The 17,401-nt window shown below is 43.0% G+C and overlaps 1 protein-coding gene and 1 long non-coding RNA gene across 4 annotated transcripts in view; one reads left to right on the forward strand and one right to left on the reverse strand.

The window, feature by feature from the left end:
- LOC112575601 (serine/threonine-protein phosphatase 2B catalytic subunit alpha isoform-like) overlaps positions 1–2,849 on the reverse strand; it is a 31,283-nt gene extending 28,434 nt beyond the window's left edge. For all 3 annotated transcript variants that reach the window (XM_025257592.1, XM_025257577.1, XM_025257586.1), the window contains exon 1: positions 2,668–2,849. In XM_025257592.1, the coding sequence (XP_025113377.1) occupies positions 2,668–2,716 (49 nt within the window). In that variant the 5' untranslated portion in view covers positions 2,717–2,849. The remainder of the gene's footprint in view (positions 1–2,667) is intronic.
- Positions 2,850–2,882: 33 nt separating this feature from the next.
- LOC112575631 lies at positions 2,883–11,751 on the forward strand. The gene is made up of 3 exons (XR_003101681.1): positions 2,883–3,010; positions 10,518–10,690; positions 11,059–11,751. It is a non-coding gene; the product is annotated as an uncharacterized LOC112575631 (long non-coding RNA).
- Positions 11,752–17,401: the final 5,650 nt, after the last annotated feature.

A 17,401-nucleotide genomic window follows, 5' to 3' on the forward strand; every position in this document is an offset into this window, starting at 1 on the left:
TTTTTTCAAGTTTTGGACTCTCAAGACACGAACTTTAGTCTTCCACGCCATGCATCAGCCCTTAGTATTTTTTCTCTCTATACATCTGCATCTTTCCCTTCCAAATTTACGTATTAATTCTTTTAAACTTCTCGATCACTAGCAAAAGTTTTGTGGAAATTTTTGAGGAACAATAAATAGAATTTTTATCAGCACACAAACACTTCATTTGTGACTGATTACAGAAAAAAAAAATAGCTAAGGTACCCTAGATATTTGTTCAAATCTCCAACTTGACAATTGTGTTTAGAACACTCTTTAGGCAGTTTGGGCTCAAATGTTTGAAAAAGGTATTGTAAATCGGCAACATATGCTTTTATGGATTATATTCAATTAGTCACACAAAAGTGATACTTCCACTTCAGCTGACATACTACTTTTAGCTGTCAGTTTGTGGAGAAGCAGCTGTCACTGATCTGATTGTACAGTCGGACCTCGATAAGTCGACCTTCCCTAAGTAGAAAACGCCCTATATTGAATTCATTGTTAGTTCCTGGCCAAATACCTGCTCCTATTACGCCATTTTCCCTAACTCGAAAACTCCGTAAGTCGAATTTTTTTCGGGTCCCTTTGAGTTCGACTTATCGAGGTCTGACTGTATCTCGATTTCAAAGTAACAAGAACTAATGACAGCTGAGACAAACAAACAAAATTTGTAAAGCACAATGCAACTCAAAAGGGATGAAACTATTACAGTTTAACTTGAACTCACCAAAAAAAATAAATAAATAAAAACCGCACAAAAAATGTGTTGTGGTAGGAAAAGAACTCGACCATTCCCATAAAATACTCTGCTTACGTTCTCACAAAAATGTGATCTAAAGACTTTGAACTGAAAAACATTTTTTTTTTAAAAAAAAGGTGGGGGGGGGGAATAAAAAATTCAATGAATATTGGAACAAGGGAAAGGACAAGTGCAGTAGAAGTTCCTCAAAAGGGAACAGTATCATGTTCAAAAAAAGAGATGAACTAGTCAGATGAACATAAAATTTCCTTGGTGACATCTAGCACGTTAACTTTAAGAGCTACCTTTTCAGTCTATTTATACTGCTTCTGTGATCTTGTAAACAGGATCCAGTCTACATTCTTCACACATGCATGCCACTGACAAATACTCTCTGGGTGGCAAACTGACAAGCTGTGTACCTCTCACATTTCTGGCTCTCCCTCTCCCATCTGCCCCCTCCCCACATACATATATATTTTATACATATATATATATTGATAGTCAGTGTCATTTATATGTTAATGATTAAATATGCCCATCTTCATGCATACCTTTTCCACCTGCTATCTTCATGCAAGATTAAGATATTTTGCTCTAATTTTCGTGGAAATAAATGATAAAATAGCATAGTGGAAACTTTTAAACTCAGCTAATGCTTTGTACTTGGTTGGCAGTACTAAAGTTTTATTGCATTCTCATTTTCTTGTTGCATCTCTACCATAAGCGATGATCAGAATATTGTGCCTCATTCATCATGGCAACATGAAGACTTGCTATTCTTCATACTCCTGGGCTTTACTTTTCTTTTTAAGGTTGAGGTATGGTTGGGACGTAAAGCAGAACACTACCGAGTTTACTGAAAAGATGTTTTCCTAGGGTGAACATACTGCTAGTGTAACAGACACCATTTGCCCAAACTACCATCTGTTATAATAGCAGTGAAGAATAACTTATGGAGGATGTCAGGGCCATTACCAACAGATGTCAGTTATAGATGCTGATGGGAGATTGACGTGTTTATTTAAATCACACACCACATGGTAAACCTCTCATGTTCTCTAAAACTGATGCAAGCTGCAGAGGTGCTCTTTGTGGAGTTTTATTGTGAACCTGATGTAGGGAAGCTTGAAAAGTGAACAGAAACTGTTCATTTTGTCCATATGCATTATTATTGTATATAACTATGATAGATGACAATAGTTTGTCACAATTTAGGATTGTCATTACTACATACCTCTGTATAATGCCTTTAACTCATGCATTAAAACAGTAATTTCTATTACTTCAGGCAGCGCCCTATCAAGGAGTGCTTAGTAATTCTTTAAGCCTTATTTTAGTTTCGTGTGAAATTATGTGTTCACCGTGTGTGGCATCTACAACTGAGCACCTAACCTAAGAACTTTACAGCAAACTGAAACTGCAGTCCCGACTGGATATAGGTCGCCGGAGGCAGGCAGCTGCTGTCTTCTGCTTCCAAGAATGGTGGCTTTTGGATCATTCGCAAATTATGAAACCCAACATTCCGCTTTCTTTTGGAACCGCATATTTATATGTTAACTACGAAAAATAAAGACACTTATTTGACATAAAGAATTTGAAATGCACACGAGTAACTTAAAATATTAGCTAGACGACAGGGTTGTTTCGAATGTAAACATACAATCGTGACTGATGGAGGAAGTGTATGAACGGGTTGCGGAGCAAAATCCCGACACCAAAATATTTATTAGAATGTCCGACACATTTTAAAACATAATGTATGTTTATAAACAGCATATGTTGCACTGAAAAAGACTTAGAAGGCTGTGTACGGTGCGATCGATGCTAATGATAATGGCCGACATGTCTAATATGGCGGTTGAAAGATGGCTACTCGACCACAAGGAAGATGCTTCACTTACTTTTGATGACCCTTTCGGTCGTTGACAACTTATTCTCCGTCGTAGCCATCGTCTTTCATGTGCACATGAAATATCCCAAGCAGTGCCTTCGATGGCACGGAATTACTGCGATTTTCTTTCGATCACCCCCTACTTATCTCCCTGGTACAGCTTCAAGATGGCGTTCACAACACAACATTTGCATAGACTCAACGTTTACTGCGCACTGCTTTGCGCAACTTTCTATTGCCGTGGGATTCCAACTCTGATCGACTGATCGCGCCGCACTGGCAAACCGCCGACTCAGTTACAGCGCTAGACGCCAAGAAGTGGATAATTTTTAAACCTTGGTCTACGAATACAGGTGCATATCACAGTGCCAAGTCAACTAAAACGTGTTTTACATGAGAAGTATTCATCGGAGGGCATTTAACGCTTTAGCCATTTTTATTTCCACCTAGCTACCAAAAGTAGGCATAGTGGGTACACGTCTGTCAATGAAGCAGGTGGTTTGAACTATGCTATAACTTTTGTCATGAATTATTTTAGAGACTTTCAAATTCCACCATACATTAACTATTATTTTAAATTGATCCTCTAAATAGATTTTCATTGAGAAGTTGATCGACAATCGAATTATAAATTAGTCTGATCTTGATCATGATTGATGATGACGACAACGGTGACAATCGGTAGAATAAATTCATTATCGTTGTTGTTGGCCCATGATCTTCAATCTTGGTATTGTTTTTTTAAATGCAATTTTTTTCAGTCAAACTAATTTGTTAAATTAATAGTTAAATAAGTAATTAAAGATGTGAACGATTCTAAATACCTTCTGCCCGCGGGAGCAGCAATTAAAAACTTTCGATTATCGATCTGGACTTTTAAAAAGGTCGATTTTTGAATCATGATGTTACAATAGTAAATGAATATGATTTCGTGATCAAGGCTTTATTCAACAGGATGCCATAGGCACTATGTCACGGTTTAAACTTTTTTTCCCCTGTATAGGAATTGAAATAACGCTTTATATGTGAATCGATTTGTAAGCAGGGGTCATTCCTCATGTGATAGAAATATTAGGGCTTATACTATTTTTTATTCGTTTTTGGAAGAATATTTTTAAACTCTACTTTTTAACTATGGACTGACCATGGAAATGATTACTGAAGCAGCGATCCGGGGCCTGTGAGTAACTAATGATATTAGAAAAGGATGCATGGAATGACAGTTGTCAAGTTCTACTGTGCCACATTTCAGAATTACAGCTGTTCCACCCATCTGTATACCAACACTCCGCAGAGTCTATTTGCTTTGACACCGAGCGCAGATGTAAAACAGACGTCGCCCGCCAAGTCGCCATGACGACATGCGTCAAGCGACGGGGAAAGGACGGCTTAGTACGTCTCTGCTACGTCCTTCCCCTGCGAAAGGATAATTCACCACGCGTCAAATTTTAACACCGGCGACTTCTCAATGCTCGCCAGTGTTGAGCCACTTAGAGCCCCAGATGCTTTTCGGGAGATACCGCAGCTGTGTAGGCTTATGGGTTGTGGGGTCACGCTGGTGGCTTGGGCGTCAGCATGCGCAGTTGTCTGGTCAAGTTCAGGTCGAGCGGGGACAGCGTTGTGACGTTGACAGACGCTGGGACCCTTCTGGTCGATGACCTGGAGGAGAGACGGACGAAGCTATACCCTTTCTACTTAAAAAAAAAAAAAACACCACGCGCTCGGGAACACCGTGATAAACACACCACCCACGTACACATTCATATTTGTTGGCTATTGGCAGTCTGTACAACGTGGATATTACGGGGAGTGTAGGCACTGCTAGTTCTCTCTCATTGTCGCGACACTAGCAGCGCGCCAGTGCGCGTCATGCCAGCAGCTACCGTGCAATGTGTGTCGTCTGCTTTTCTGTCTCTCTCTCTGTTCCCCTCCCCGCCCCCACCTCGACCCACCCACTCATCTCTACGTCGGCCGCCGCTGTTTGGCGCTATTACCGGTTGGCTGTGCGAGCCTGTCGCCAGGCGTTGAGCGGTCATTGCCGTTAATTCTACTCACTCAACGACCGCCCCATCTCACCGGTTTCGCCTGACTTTTTTTTTTCTTCTTCTCTGCCTCCCCTACGGTATTACTCCTCCCAACACACAGGGAGAGAGAGAGACAAAACCCAGGCAAATGTGCGTGTATAATAAGCTTCCAACCGCTTCTCTTTTGTCTTTGAGACAATCCGCATGGCTTTTTTAATGCGGCCCTCGGGCCGCAGCCTCTGTAATGCCGACATAGCAACCGGAGGATGAAAGCACAGTACGCTGCATGAATGGCTAAGGTGTAGCAGTCAGCTGAAATGCTTCTACACTCTTAACCGCCAAACGAGGTAACTCCTAGGGGCATGTCGTTTATGCTGCTACTGGTTAGCGACATAACCACCCCAGAACTTTAGTCATAGGATGTTAAGGCGGGTTTGAAGCGTCGTCAGCTCAAAACTGCAAGCAGTAATGAACGTGGAAGAGAGTTGAGAGTAAGGAAGCATTATGGACAAGAGATACAGCTGTGCAGCCCTGCAAGACGTTTTCTGAGCAGAGCCTCGCGTGTCTGAGCCTCGAGACTTGCTAAGAAACGCCTGCAAGCAGCGCATATGTCACGCATCAAAGTAACGAGGGGAAGTAAATCAGCCTCGAGGGTTGGGGGGCGTAGGAGGAGGTCAACAGCGATGCGAGGTGATCTCGCTGCTAACTGGCAAAGAGGTCAGCAGGTAACGCAGATTGGTCCATGTCTTGGCAGTCCTGCACTTTGCTCATATCAGCTACTTCTGGATGCTCTGGAAATTTGTGGTTAGAGATCGGAGGTAAAGCAACCTAGTTGGGTAGTTCTGTACCACAGCGTCATGGCTGCACTCTCAGGTCTCGACTGAGGTCCTCGCTTTTGCCCTTGTGGTCCACGGCTCCGGCTTGCTGGTTCCGTGCCATGCAGTGGCCGCAGGCCTTGCACTGAGTGTGTTTCTCTGATGCTAAGTAAAGTGCATTCCCTGGTCATCATGATGCACCATCGATCACTTTAACAACAAAAACACCTTGCCAAGCCAAAGTTATCATCAGCTAATGACCGACTGTTGAGGAAAGGTGTCACTGTCAGTCTGTCACACAAAGTGCACAGTATCAGACCTCTCAACCCTTACCATCCCCTCGTCTTCTCTATTTCCCCCCCCCCCTTTTCAAGAAAGGACTTAAAAAAACAGCCAAAGAAAGATGAGTTTGTGAGAAAAGGATCAACATTCGAGTTAAATACAAACAAGAAAAATGAAGAACCGAAGGACTATTTTAGTGCAAGACCTTGCGCACGGCCAGCAAGGAGCCCTGAAGCAAGGTTTGCAAAGATAGGACGTGACCTACATGGATGTAGGCAGTCGGAATGCTTGATCAGAATAGCCTCGCTTTATAACAAAAAAGTGGCGATGCGGTCATGTTTCATTTTAATGTCAGTGTGGGAGAATTACCCGTGTATATTTAATCAAGCCTTAACTCCCTCACCCACGTCTTTGTCTTCTCTCTCTCTCTGAGCTTCCTTGAGCGAAATAACTAAGGTAGCCGCAACGGTTACTGAAAGTATCTCTTCTTCAATTTTGCCTGTTGTATTGCTTACTACCCATAATCTTTTTTGCAAGACATTTGCAGGTGGCCTTACTACGTGTGGATGGAGCGGTGTTGCAAAGCTATATTTGCAAGCAAAATCTTGCACGTGCAAATCTTGAAACTATCGCAACGTGACGAAAAAAGGCTGAGTCTGCAAGAATGATCCATATTCAAAGCAAAACACGACCACAAAAATGAAAAAGGGAGAAAAACAAACGCAAAAGTAAGGTGCACTCAGGAACATCAGGTGTACCTTTGACGTCATAATTTAAGAGTTATGTCCCATGTACACAGGTAAGTACCAGCAGGTGACTCTAAATGGCAAAAACTTTCTGGTGACTATTCTGACAAGTAAAAGTCAACCGGTGGCTGCTTGACGCCGCACGTTCTTTTGATCACGAAGAGCTGTCCCAGGAGTTGTCAGGTCCCCCCGCAGAAAACTTATCTCCTGGGACTACGAGAATCTGAACTGTACTTTAACCTCGGTGCTTCTGAAGACTTGTGAATACGGTTAAAATATATGGTCGGACACTATTTGTGATTTCTGCAGGCCATGATTTTTGCGAGTACAGGTAACAAGGGAAACAATCTTTAAGACTTATGCAATCGTTGCATAAGCAAATACAGAGGCTTGCAACACAATAGTTCTAATAATAGCACTTGTAATGCACGTCCGCAGATAGAGCACAAACAATAGAATCTTTTATGCAGGTTTCTTTTGTGACAGAAGGATGCTTGATGGCCGATTAATTGGAATGAAAAGTGCATCCACCTAGCGGTGGTTTTGCGGTACAGGAAGGAAGATAATGGTGTGGGGAGGATGACCAGAGCTGGTCTCACGGGGAGAATGCTGGTAGAGCAGTTGTCGTGGAATAAACTCCCCAAAATATTCTCTGTATGGCCTTGCACTCCCCAGTATTCAATCACGTGATTCAAGTGACGATGAACCAGATGGCGGTGTCTGCCATTGTAATGCGCAGGCTTGCTCGTGAGGGCGTCTGATTAACATCTTCGATACCACTGTTTTCAGGAGTTTTTCTTTGCTTTGCTTTCCAGGGATCATGCCTGTTAGACTTCAATTTTTTATTGTGATTATGAAAAGGGCTATTTTTTTACCATGTTTTCTTTGATCCCCAGATTCTTTCTTACAGTGTGGCTCTCTAAAGCCACATCTCTATCCGGTCTGTCTAGTCAGCAGTTCTAGAGAATATGCTCTTGGGTCTGTAGGCCCGTCTCGCATGAACAGTTTTCAGTGTATGACAGCCCCAGGTAAAACACAGTGTGCACGCAGTCGGCATGTGTCCAGTGTGCAGGTGGAAGATGATGGTCTGCCGGTGACGTTTCCGACGGAGCTTCTGGTCATCTAATGGCGGATTGCCCACTAGCCCTTGAAGTGATGCTTAACGAAAGCCTTGGCTTCGCTGCAGGGGATTGTCAGACGGCTGCTGACCTGGCGAGTTTGTTTGCCTCCTTATTTCCCGACAAGCCCAGTGTGCAAGGATCCACTGGACTGTCACCATCATGTGCTGAGAGTGAAGGAGTGCTCAGGAGGTGATGTCTGAGACGTTCCAACTGCCCACTGGGGGACTGCAAACTCAGGTGACAGATTTGTAGAGATCCTCCTTCCAGACTTTGTGGAAGACATTGGCTAGGTCAGTGTACGTAGCAACTACCTTCTTCTTTTCCTGAAATGTTTTTTTTTCTATTGACTGCGCTAGGTAAATGAGCTGGTCTTCAGTGTTCCTGTTCTTCATGAAAGCCATATGTTCTTTGGTGATCATGTGGTTGGTTTCCAGTAATACATCAAGCGCTTGTTGATCATGCGCTCGAGGGTCTTGCCGAGATAGCTGAGTAGGGTAATGGGTCGGTAGCTAGTTTTTTCTTTGGGAATCTTTGTCATTCGTCAAGACTCTTTTTTAAATCTTGTTCATTCAAGATGGCAATGGTCTCAGTCGAAGGGTTTTGTGACCTTTGGACGCCTTGTGCATTCCACTCCACGATCCTAAGGGCTGTCGTTGTAGTTGATGTGTAAGCAGTAGCCCTACTCTGCTTTCCCCTGCTGCTCAGGTTTACAGAGCCACCAGTCACTGGGATGAACCCTCCTAAGGCTGAGGGTCTGGCACCTTCCCTACCGAGCAAGACGCTGGGACGACACCATGTCGAGATAGTTGTCAGACAGTAAGGCATGGTCTAAGAGGCTGCGTGTGAGCTTCTTGCCTGATGATTCCCACACTATTCCAAGAATCAGCACTGCGCCTTCGTTGGTATGGCTGACATCCCACATCTACAATAAAATAAGGCACACCATCAGTCATGAACACGAGGACCTGGACGTTGACTTCTTCAGAAAAGACTTTCGCCCAAGGGATGTGTCAGGATCACCCCCTTCACTGCGTTTATCTGAGACAGAGTGCCAGGATGTGGCGCGTGGAGCCAGAAGTGAGAGCTGGGCTTTGGCTGTAGGCCAGTGTACCCGGACATCCGACACAGAGGAGTCAGCTTACAGGCCACCAAAGGTCTTTCACTAGCCAAACCAAAAGTGAAAATCCCCAAAGGCGTATTGACACAGAAAAGGAACACGTGGCAGTGTGAAGGGAATAAGGCATGGCATCAGTCTAAAGCGCCAGAAAACAGTAAAACGATGCAATAATAAGACAATATTTTGCTGTCTGTGTTGTAGAGCCAAGTTGTCTCCTTTAATGTTACACTAGTAGATGCTGGGAAAGATTCCCGAGCTCAGATCATAAGATTTACAGGGGTACTCCTGTTTTCTCCTCTTCCATCGCCTTTCTCTCCTAAAGCAGAATCGTAATCAAGGGACTTTTTTTCCTATCAAATAAATGCTTTCAAATCGCCAGAGCCGGATTCCCCTAAACCTTTACTAGCTAGGAATTGTACCGCAGATAACATATTTCAACACAGGACTTCTCGTCTTTCACTCTTCAACCAGGCAGAAAAAAGCCATATTGTCGATATAAAAACCCAAGTAAACCTTAACAGCGAAAAAGAACCACAGCTATGGTTGATTACCCCCAACAAAGCGAAGTCAACTTGGCAGGTCGAAGCATTAATCATGCGATCGAAAACGTAATTCTTAAAGTAATTGTACAGGAGACCTAGACAGGGAACAAAAATGGTAACTGTTTAAAGGCCAGCGCCCTTTTTGCAGGCTGCGAGCTTTCTTACAGTCTGACAAGCGTCATGCCGACAGGCCATATATAGACAGCAGCCCAGATTGTAGCCTTATAATCTTTGTGCAAAAAGGACAAGGCATGAGCGGCTCAATGTGGCTGGCACCATAGCCACATGAAAAGTGACCCCGTGACCCCAGGAATTAGCATACAGCGGGAGGAGTCGCTATCGATTAAAGTATGCCTAGCTGTTATCGGATTATCTTGTCCTTGGCCGGAGGACAGAATGTTTACCGGCAAAGTTTGCTCTTGGGACAAAATACAAAAGTTATTATAATGCCGAATGACTAATGTACGGGTAGAGTAGTGAAAGGAAACAAAACCGTGCAAAGAAAAGGTAGGGTAAGCAAGAACTAGGATAAACTATTTTTAAAAAAATTAGCACAGTTATAAAGGAACTACGAAGATAGCTCCATGAAAGTCAAAGCTTTCGTTTTTTATCTCTTTCTTCAGATAAATTTGAAGTGCTGGACTTGAGAACAGAGCAACAATAGATGATTGTAAGACTGTTAATGACAGTCCCATCAATTTGTATCAGTGTAACTCAGTAAGCAAGAAGTGGTGTTTAAACACTTAACACTCGCTCTGTAAATGAAAAAATTAAATAAACTTCAAGACTACTATTATTACTACCATAACCACCACCGCCCCTACTTCTTCTACAGACTACGAGACGATGTTAGAAGGCAAATGGGGTTAAAATCTTTTTATTTAAAGGAGAACAAGTTAAATGATCCCAATCATAGGTGCACAGGGTGTGTACACAGAAATCATTAAATGTCTAGTGGTGTGTAATTTATCTTTCAAACGACAGGATTATGCTTGATACAAAATACTATATACTACTTCCCACACGTTCTCGAGACATACGAGGACCTAGTCAGATGGTATCCGCTTCAACATGGTGAGTGGTCTTGATGCTGAACTGGTCTCTGGGGCGTCCTGCAGCTGTTTAGGGTCATGGCAATGTGTGTTCTCGTACAGTCGCCATCACTTGAGGCCCACCATCGCATCCACCGATTCATCTGTATGTTATTGCACAGACACCATCAGTCGGGGTACATCAGCGTCTCCGCAGATTCGTTCTCTCCTTCCGTCAACTAATCACACCGAGGGCTGTTCGATCGATGTTCACGACTTCTCTTGGCGGAGGTCTCAACGTTCTGCCATGTCTCCTTGGATCGTGCTTTGTCCCACGTCGGGCAAGGACTTTGAGGTACAGACCACCCCAAAAGTCATGCTACCATTTTCAAAATTAAAATCAATTCTCACAATAACAATGGGTTTCATGTCTTAAAACATTGACCCTTTAAAGTTGTTGTGGAGAAATGTTTCACTACCTAATGAGCTAAAAATTCCCGATTAAAAAAAAAAAAAATAGGCGATCCATTGTGAGCATACAAAATTGCACTCATATACCATTATCAAGTAAGGATTCAAGTAATTATTCGTCTAATTTTACAATTAGACTACACATTTTTAAAATTTATATTCTCCTTGAAATGGTATCGCGACCTTTAGGCCAATCTGCAGTATTCTTCACTTCTTGTCCCATTGTGTTAATTAGTCATGTTCTTCGTGTAGGTGCAAGATCTGCAGGCCAGAGGTACAGCTGCTTCGACATCTTGTTAAATACAGAACAGACGCAGGCAACCGAGTGGTCCCTGTCCTGTGCCTCATTATGTCCATCGACGTGAAGTGGAGGGGAAGCAATTAACTCTTCTGGTGGTAAAAAAAGGGAGATAATTTGCAACGGGTGAAAGCACGAGGTCAGTAGATAACAAAAGTCCTTGTCTTGTCATCGTCCTTGGCGACGGCCCCCAGGACGAGAAGTAAGAGAAGACTTGGGTGGTCGGGGAAAAGAGTTCTGTTCTCTGTTGTCTAGCTACAATCCCTGTTCACAGATCAGCCTATGGACACGTGACTAAACTCATAATAAATAACAAGGTAATGAAGGTAACCTCCAGGTGTAACTTCTCTGTCGCTGCCAAATGTCACTAGCGAACGTTTCATTCCCCGTCACCAGCGTCATGTGACATTTGTAATTGACCTTTCAAGTGACCTACGAGAAGCGGTCAGTGTGGCCACATGACACATGTCTACTGTACAAACATAATACATTCATACTTGACATCCACGTAACGCGTCTGGGGACAGAAGAGAAAAAGAGCGACAGCAGTGGAAATGTCGGAGGTCGTTGGTATAATCCCTCTACCTCCCTCGCACCAACCACGCATTTGCCCCTATACACACCATCCCCCAGCCCCATCCCTTCCCGCGACCCACCCACACACACAGAGTACACAGAGGAGATCTATACACACAACGAATGGCCTGTCGTTTGCAGCAAACTGGTTACGCAGGTTTCTTACAATGTCGATCGATTTCAGTTTTTCAAAAATCTTCTGAGGCCAGTGCGATTCACGTGACCTTTTGTACACGGCGACAGAGTGCAGCGGCACCTGCAACATTAGAAGGTGGGAGCGACATCTCCCCCATCATCATCATCATTCAGATAATGAAAAGGTCATAAATCTGTAAGCCTGTCTCTCGATGCTAAGCATGTAAGTCTGTCTCTCGACACATATTAACACTTGAAACATTTATTTACATTTTTTACTTGAGACATTAAGATATATATATATAAAGAGAGAGTATGAGTATACAATAATACAAATCCATACAACACAAAGACAAGGTCTGCAAAAGCATATAAAAAGATATGTCGATACGAAATCGCTTGAGAATGTATAGTTTCCAAATAATTTTAAATGTCAAGTTCTCATACTTTTTAAAAATTCACATATATAGATATAAAACGCTATCAGGAGTCCGTGCATTCTAAAACATACTCATCTGTACATTTCTATGAAGGACAAAAGTTCTCCTACACAGCATCGTGTATTTAACTTTCCCACCCCAAAATTCAACGTTTAATCGAGCTTCATGTGAAGGTGCACCGGTAAATATAGAATTTACACCTGAACTAGCCAGTCGCACCCTTTCTCCCTCATCAGCCCTCTCCTCACCACCAACCAGCGAAAAGGATTCTCAAATATCGCTGCAATAAACACCCCCCCCCCACATACCCCACTCATGTCTTCCTTCTACCCGTGTTTTGTTCATCATTTGCACCTGCATGAAGACCCATCCATCGCCTTCAACCACACATCGACACGTGCTATAGCTACTCCAGACTTTGCTACCTGAAGTCGCGGGAGGATACAACGGTTTCCCCGAGTATGCTGACAACGCTGTTTGTGTTTGTGTGCGTGGTTTTTTTTTTTTCAACGTGCTGTGCGAAAATTGTCACTAGAAAGGTTTGAGGTTGAATATGTCCTCTAGGCGACAAAGCCGAGCCCGACAATGATCCAGGCGATGATTTATGGGCTAATTGTGCACAAGGCCCGTTGTCGCCTTGTAAGCTGGGCATGGCGCGACCCTGTGCAAGCGTTTTGACAGATATAAATCATGGAGGTAAAAACCTTTTTTCTTTCTTCTTCTGTGACGCGCTGTACTTAACGCTACTCACCCGACTGCGGTGCTATCGACCGGTCAGTGGTGCCGGCAAAACGGCGAGGGCTGATTCCTTTGAGTCGCAAGATCGCTTCAGACAGGCTTTGGGTGCACCAGCGCACAAATATACACATGTACCCGCGCAAACATACACACAGACACACCCACTCACGCATGCATGCACCCATAAACACAAACATACAAGCGCGTATCCACATGCACAGGTAAATCCACATGCACACACACAAACACATATGCACAGACACGCAATCGCATGTGCACACACACACACACACACACACACACACACACACACACACACACACACACACACACAAACACATCGGGTGCACACTTATGCAAACGCACGAACTTGCAAACTGTATGCGCACGCAAGCATGCGCTCACAACATTGCACGCGAGTAATAAAATGAGATAGACTGGCAGTGTGCAATGACAAGGAATATTTACAACCTCATTGCCTGTCTTGTACGATTTTATTTGTCATCCAGCCGGAGTTCTGTTTGCACACACGCTGGCGGCCATGCTAGCAGTTGGCACAAGAGCCACAGATACCCCGCGTCTCCCGCCTCCCTGTCGTCGATAACCGTGCGACAAGTCACGCCTGGCTGACTACCCGAGCAGAGCCATGAGGTTACAAACAAAGTTGTCAGACGGCATGTGTGTCTGCATATCCAACTCAGGATCTAGGAAAAAAACAGTGCGCAATCACAGAAATGAACGCGCTGGACTTAGACTTAAAAAATATATCCGTATAAATGCCTATTTGGAACCGACCCCCAAATATGCAATATACAGAAAATGTAATGCGTTCTCCTGCTCTTTTCTACCAGTTAAAAATCTCATTCGTCGATGTGTCTGGAGAACTGCAGTCGAATAGTCTATCCACAGCAGGCATGTCCAACCAAGGGTCCCCCCCAGGGCCAGATGGTCACATTTGTGTTGTCATAAGGGTCGCACACAACTGACTGAAGTCATTTAATAAACATTATTGCAGAATATTTTTATTACTTAAACTGAGAAACATGCAATGTGCATACAGTTGGTTTACCAAATCCTTGGGGCAGATTTCCTTTAGGTTTGTAAACTTTTCAGCAAGGTATGGAAAGACCTATACAATAGATTTTGCGAATCGCTGCAGTGTCCATTGAGCGAGCCTCAGGTGTGCTTGCCAAGAACCGGATGTTTGACATCCCTGGTCCACAGCATCAGCATCACAGTTTCTTTGCTAATTGGAATGAATCCTCCAGCCTACCCAGATACCATTGAAACATTTTATAAACGTTTCAAAAACGCTAACACTGTTGTAATTGTGTTAAAGTTTTAAATGAAACAAGTTAGAAAAATTTAGCAAACATTTAAAAAAATTAAAAATTTTAAAATAATAAACATTAAATTAAGTTATTCACAATTCTCACAAACAATATTTTTAAAGACTCGCTAGGTGTGAGATTTTAAAATCATTGCGGTTTGTGCTCCATAACTATATATTTCACCTCCACTTGATATAAAATCCTGCTTGAAGAATGAAGAGGCGCTTTTTTGTGATAGTAAATCCCGTTGCCATATGTAGGATCATAAAATTATATCTTGTTTGTACTTTTTATACATATATTTTAAAATCAGCAGATAACAGGAAAATATTCAGACAACATAACAAAGCCAAATTGTTATCATTGTAAAACTAGACTGACATACAAGCTGAACTTTTCTTGGAGATATTAAATCTTATTTGACTGAAATTTGTTCACTAACAGCAATCTAAAGCTTTTTTTTTCACTCTGGGTGATGTTCGCAAACCACACAACAAGGCTATTTTTTGACATTTTGATTTTCACACCGGAAGGATTAATGTCGCTCAGAGCAAGAAGTCTGTAAAGTTTTCCTTGTTTTGTTTATTTCTTGCTCGTACAGATGGAAGAAATCAGATCTCAGGCCGTTCACCCCGTATCCATGACAGTGGCGTAGGAACCAGGGTAGCAAGGGGAGCAGCCTCCCCTTCAAAAACAGATTCTGTGGGGGGCAAGAATATCCCCCAAATGCTTGAGATGTGATTCATCGCAAAATACAAAAAGGTAAAGGAACCTAGAGAGAGAGAGACGAATGATAAATCTTTATTTACGAGGGCAACAGGATCAGCAAAACTTGTGATTTTTTTTTTTTACATCTTACCCTTGAGCTGAAGAAAGGAAAAAGAAGCACTACTACACTACACAACAAAGTCATTCATCAAAGAAGACAGGATGTGTGTTTTTGAGGGGTGAGGGTAGGTGGGTGCACACTGATTTACAAACCTTGTGATTGCAATGTAACAGGGCGAGTAATTTTTCAATGAGTTTTGTTCCTTAATAAGTGCTGCTTTGTCGTTTAACACTGCATGCAGCCTATGTTGTGATGCTACTAACGTGTACCCGGCGCACGTGCGTGCATAGTTATACTCGTGTACCTCCTTTTTTTTTTTCTTCTTAATGTGCGAGTGCGAAAGTCGTTCACTGTGAGCTCGGAGTTTGCCCCTACCTTCCCCACCTCCCATCTTCCTACACCACTGTAAGAAGAGAAACAGACTGGTATCTGATCAAGGAGTTATATATTTATGTAACTCCGTGTATCTAATAATCGTAAAGGACGGCCAGTGACCAGTCGTTCACTTCTGTTCATGTCGACTGATGGAGGCGGGAGGAGTTTCTGTACCAGTGCATGTCACTCGGTGCGCCCTCCAGCTCAGTGCGACGATCTAATTCTGGAACGCTGGAACCGTCCTTCTCAGTATTGACGGAACACATTACCGGGTACATCTTTGTTCTATTCAACGGCTGGATGAATGCTGTGAGACTAAAACTAGCTGCCATTGACCGAAGGTGTTTTTTTTTTTTTTTTTTTTTTGGAGAGTTGTTGGGGGAAATGGTACCTCCAGTTTGGTAACCGGGTGGAGAAACATAGCACTTGGCTCGTTTTTTCTGTCGAGTGTCATCGACTCTCATTTTTGAGTGTGCCTTTCAACAGTATTTCAAAGGTATATACTCTTCGCTTTTTTCACTCAGCAGACACATAAGAAGGTATTTGTAATATCGGTAAAATGACAGGTAAACTACACAGATTTCACTGCAGTCTGTTTTTATCATCGCTTTTTCTTCTTTCTGATCAAAACATCTCTCTATTGTTTGCTAGTTTTTATTTTTACTTTTTGTCTTAAAAAAAAAAAAATCCATCTGTGCGCTGCTCACGGCGCTCCTAGACAAGAAGAGAGAGTTCACTTGTTGACAAGCGTGGAATCGTCCGCCCGAGGTTTGGCGTGTTCACGCCGCCCCTCGCCGCTGGCTTCGAATTTTGCTGTCGACAACCATTTCCACGAACAGGGAAAACGCAGCTGCGAGCAATAAATGTTAAAAGTTTCTTAACTGAGTGACCCTCCGAGCGAATAAACTCTAAAGGACTACACGAACCCTCTTCCGATGCTCTCTGGTCCTTACAAGGAATCTCTTCTGAAAATTCACTAGCCCGCTGTATGTGTGTATATATATATGTTTGAAAATATAAGTGTTTTTAGTCCATTCAACGTTGCATACACACACACATAGTTTTCATGATGATGGAAAATTCTTACTCGATCGAACTGTCGAAGACCAACGCTGGAAGGTGAGCGCAACTCATTCAACAAGGCATGAGATGGTCTGTCGCAAGTCCTTATTCGAGTACTTATATATTCAGTACAAAACATGAGCAAGCTGCCAGTGGACGGGTAATTAATTTTCGCTGGTTGCATTATTAGCTCGTCAGCCTTGTGTGGTAATATGTCGGGTCTGTTAAACGTGGGCGGATGGAGAGTACGCGCCAACTCTAGCAACTTCTTCGGTCCCAGGGTAACACGTGGGCGGTGGTGCTGCAGACTCGCCAGTTCTGGCATTGAAGCTGAAGGCTGAAGTTCGGTAAGAAATGTGGTTTGCGTGTTTGGCAGGGTTCAAATTTGCTACAATTAAAACAAATTATGTGCTTGCACGCACCATATCTAGCTGCTACTGTTTGCTATCGCCACCTTTTTCTGCATCTTTGTATGGGGCGAGGGTCTGCAAGAATGCAAGAACCTTTCGTATTACTGGGGTGAGTTCAATGCCAGGAACTATTTCCCCAAAGCTGAGTATGTTCCCAGATCAAAGTTCATGAGGTAAACGTTCGACCAGGCATTACTTTCAAGGTCAAGGTTGTGAAGATGAATGTCCAAGTGCATTCGTAATCAACGTATGGTCCAGCTGTCCTTTTGACAGTAGCCTTGACAATGTAAGCAAAGCCATGTATATTTTTTATATTTTCGTTATCTTTTTATATGTATGATTACATTTTAACCTTTTAATCCTCGAGAACTGGGTTGTGGTGCAAGCCTTACTTATTCATA

The sequence above is a fragment of the Pomacea canaliculata genome, linkage group LG1, assembly GCF_003073045.1.
Source record: "Pomacea canaliculata isolate SZHN2017 linkage group LG1, ASM307304v1, whole genome shotgun sequence".
Classification (NCBI taxonomy): Eukaryota; Metazoa; Mollusca; class Gastropoda; order Architaenioglossa; family Ampullariidae; genus Pomacea; species Pomacea canaliculata.